At 38.6% G+C, this 4098-nt stretch overlaps 1 protein-coding gene across 1 annotated transcript; it reads right to left on the minus strand.

Moving 5' to 3' along the window:
* Nucleotides 1-437: 437 nt before the first annotated feature.
* Nucleotides 438-3485, minus strand: eve1 (even-skipped-like1). Its single transcript, XM_073833498.1, has 3 exons — nt 2170-3485; nt 1731-1972; nt 438-1440 (listed from the first exon to the last, which is right to left on the minus strand). Exons 1-3 carry the CDS (start codon nt 2171-2173, stop codon nt 1015-1017), a joined length of 672 nt encoding a protein of 223 aa, XP_073689599.1. The 5' UTR covers nt 2174-3485; the 3' UTR covers nt 438-1014.
* Between the last annotated feature and the right edge of the window lie 613 nt (nt 3486-4098).

Here is a 4098-nt window from a genome sequence, read left to right on the forward strand (position 1 = left end):
TTTATGCATTAATTCAAGCTTTTCAAATGCACACTTGCAGACATTATTTATTAGAGCAAGGTCTGTGAGGCTCAGACACTCCTGTCCACCTGCTGATGTTTTGTCTGGTTACAGGCTGTTTGATTTTAGATTTTCAAGATCATAATTCAGCAGGCTGTGTCTAGGATGGAGTATAATGACAGGAGCTTTGTGTCTGTAAGTTGATAAGTAGTCTTTAAGATTACAGTGCTGTTTGGTCAACAGGTTGGTGTTAAACAATGACAAAAGTGTCAGCGTGAATTACTAGAGTCGTGTCGGCTGTAAAGGCTTGAGGATGTTAATGAGTAGAGCCTTAATTGTTTTCTGTCCTTCTATAACCTTGTTATTATAACTATTGTTTATCTGGCAATGAAAAGGCAGGAATACATGAGGTAAAATGTTTCCATAAATATTTTTAATAGTCAAATTTGTCATATATATTTTCGGAAAGCATATATGTACACAAGTTCATCTACCACAGTGTTCAGGTGCAAAAATGTCAACAGATTAAAAAAGCTTTCAAAAGATCAAGTATTTTAAGAATTTTAAGCAAAACTGTCTATATTACAGGAAGATAAACAACAAAACAGCTCTTCTAGATTCGGAATAACTGTACAGATGCATAAATACAACAGCCTTAAACTTTCATAGTATGGATGAAGAAAATTCAAAATATATTCTTTTGTGTCCCACAGAAGAAAGAAAGTCATACAGGTCTAGAGCAACATGAGGGTGTGTAAATGACACACTCTTAAAAATAAAGGTTCCAAATGTTTTTGCATGCTATAGAAGAACCATTTTTGGTTCCTCAAAGAACCTTTCAGTGAACAGTTCCTAAAAGAACCATTTTGAAGAACATTTAAAAAAATCTAAAGAACTGTTCTCCACTAAAAAGAACCTTTTCTGCATTTGAAAGGTTCTATTGATGTTCAAGGTTCTTCATTTTTAAGAGTGTAAACAAACTTTTTTCAACATTGTAAAGTCATCACTATTCTTCTATCCTGAAGCACTGCCAAATGTTTTGGGCTGAGTGGCTGTCCTAGTTACCCCTCTAGGTTTCATCAGGTGGTCTGATCTCCAGTGCAGGCAATGGGGACAGTGGCATCCTGCGGGATGCACTGTCTGGACGGGGGAATACAGAGCCGGCTGTGGAAGTCCACTGAGCCATGGGTAGGTCGAAGGATGGAGGTGCAAAGTGTCCACTGGCCTTGTGGTGGCACTATAGGGGTTTGAATAGCCTGAGAGGCTACCCATGCCCAGATGAGAGTACAGATGAAGGGGCAAGCGGGGCAGCAGTGGATAGGGGAGTCCAGCAGCTGCCTGACTCACCATGAAGGCACACAAGTTTGGATCCAGTGGGTTAGGCCAGTTCAGACTGTGACGCTGCCTCTTGTCCTTCATCCTCCTGTTTTGGAACCAGACCTATAATGAAACAGAGGGATTAATGGTTTTAGTAAAGGACACAGTATGTTGGTGGGATTAGGTAATGGTAGATGTGCAATAAAATGTTCAGTTTGAGCAGGGATGGAGATCAGGTTTCTGATTTTATCAGGTTGGCTGTAACTCATAGCCTCAAAATGACAAATTCTGTGGATGTGTTGATAAATAGCAGAAGTTAGTTTTTAAAATTAGCACTTTTGATGCACTTTATATGGTGACTGTTGATTCTGAGAAGCTTTTGTTGCGCCAGAGGTTGAGACATTGTGAATTACCTTTATTGTGGTCTCGGGCAAGTTAAGCGCTGCCGCCAGTTCGCATCGTCTGGGTCGAGACACGTAACTTTCTTTGCAGTATTCTTGCTCAAGACGGGTCAGCTGCTCCCTCGTGAAAGCAGTCCGGTGCCGCCGACTCTGGTCTATCCCATTCAGCAGTGAAATACGAGGGCACTCTTCTTCTCCTTGATCACTGTCAGCATGAGCAACAGTAGACACTGGCGACTCCCTGCCTTCTGCTACTGAAACAAGTTTACTTCACATTAGGCATTCGTTTACTTTGCGTATATCACATTTACAGTCAGTAATAACTTCCAGTTTCCTAAATGAACTCGCTACACAGATGTTTATTTTGCACGGTAGGCCTATATACTTAAATGTGACATATGAAGTACCAGGCTTGTTGTCAGAATATATATGGATGTTGTAGGTTACTTACGCATTTTATCGATATCCACGTCCGCTATCCAAATATTCCCCGACTGGATTTTCACAAGCTTCTCATAGTCCTCAAAACAGTCCTGGACCAGGCCCTCCCCAAAAAAGGAATTCTCTCTCGTCACTGCTTGTCTTCCGAGCCAAGTTCGTTTATGAAGGGAAAGATGAGTTGTTTTTGTAGTCGCTGTCCACCCCCCCTCCTCCCTCACCTCTGCATCTTTCAGGTCGTCCCATCTTGTTACTAATGAGAGACGCGCTCTATCCGCTGAGGCGCCGCCGGGGCGCGCGGACGGAGGGAGGTGTTAAATTGTCTTTGGTCTCCGACCGGCCTTTGTACTGTTTTGTTATGGAGAATTAAGATCGACCTCCCTTTGCATACTGTCACAGTGGCTTCCCCGTCGAGATAGGCCAACCCTGATTGTTCCTGGGCGTTTGATGTTTGTATTTTTGGAAGTCAATCATTAGAATCCTAATGTCCCCAAATTGCAGAGGTCTACAGTTTATAATAGAGATGAAAGCGTTTCAGGAGACGTATAAATATACTTAAGGTAAAGATTTATTTAAAAAATAAATAAATAAAAAAAAGACAATTAATTGGAAAATTGTCTGAAAATTTGAGCATTAACTAATTTTATAATAAACAAACAACGTTGGCAGATAGGTCTATGCTGACATTGGATATTGTAATAAACATCAGACGATATCATCGAAACATCAGAGCTCAGTGGCCTTAAGGGCTCAAAGTTCATCCAAAAAACGAAAATTCATAATTTACTCATGAAATTCCATATTTATTGATTATAATTAAATGCATTTCCTTCTTCTGTCGGAAAGAAAGTGTATTGTTAATTGTCTAATGTTGTTTTGGACCATATTGACAATCTGTTCGGCAGAGGAAATAAATAAATACTGGTTTTAGAACTTTATGAGAATTACTAAATGACAGAATTTTCATTTTTGGGTTAAAAGTCTCTTTAAGTGCATCGTTGAATTAAGGTTATTAAGGTCAGTATATCCACAAGTTTATCTCAACAACACAAACTAGTGTGAGTGAACATAAGCGAGCCTGCTGAATATTTTCAGTGTGCTTTATTAACATTTGTGACCCTGGACCACAAAAAATTAGTAGCACAGGTATATTTGTAGCAATAGCCAAAAATACATTGTATGAGTCTGATTTATCAACATGTTATTCGTAAATACCGTAAATATATCAAAATATCAATATTTTGTTTTTTTCCACCCTCAGATTCAAATTTTTCAAATAGTTGTATCTCAGCCAAATATTGTCATATACTAACAAACCATATATCAATCAAAGGCTTATTTATTTATTTCAGATGATTTATAAATCTCATTTTCAAAAAATGTACCCTTGGTACTGGTTTTGTGGTCCATGTTCACATATTATCATGAATATAATACCCTTTGCTAATCAGAAACGTTAATGATACGTGCTTCAGTGCAGGTACAGCCCAGAGAAAATGTCATGTGACTGAAGGCGATGTGGATCATTAAGGGCTTCGGTATTTACCACCCTGGTTTAATTGGACATTAATCTTATGCCACTCAGTTTTTTTTCCACATTTATTTATTTAGGTTTCACATTTCTTGTGTTTTACATATCGAAGTATATTTGTAAACATATATTGTATTTTGCCTTTCAGTATGTGTTCCTGTTCATATTTTAGAAGTAGTTTTAGACGATGAGTGGAATAAGGTCTTAATATAGCTTTACATTTATTTAGAAACAAAAAAAGTTGCTCTCTCTTTCCCATTGACGCAGACTGTGGCGTACCCCGTATTCAGACAGTATTTCAGACATATGCTTCCATCCATGGCGATTCAGATTAGCCTGATATCAAGCTTACTGACGGTTGTATTGTTATACACCAGTGCTTTGATCACTTGTCAATTAAGGGAAAGGCTC

The sequence above is a fragment of the Garra rufa genome, chromosome 1, assembly GCF_049309525.1.
Source record: "Garra rufa chromosome 1, GarRuf1.0, whole genome shotgun sequence".
NCBI lineage: Eukaryota > Metazoa > Chordata > Actinopteri > Cypriniformes > Cyprinidae > Garra > Garra rufa.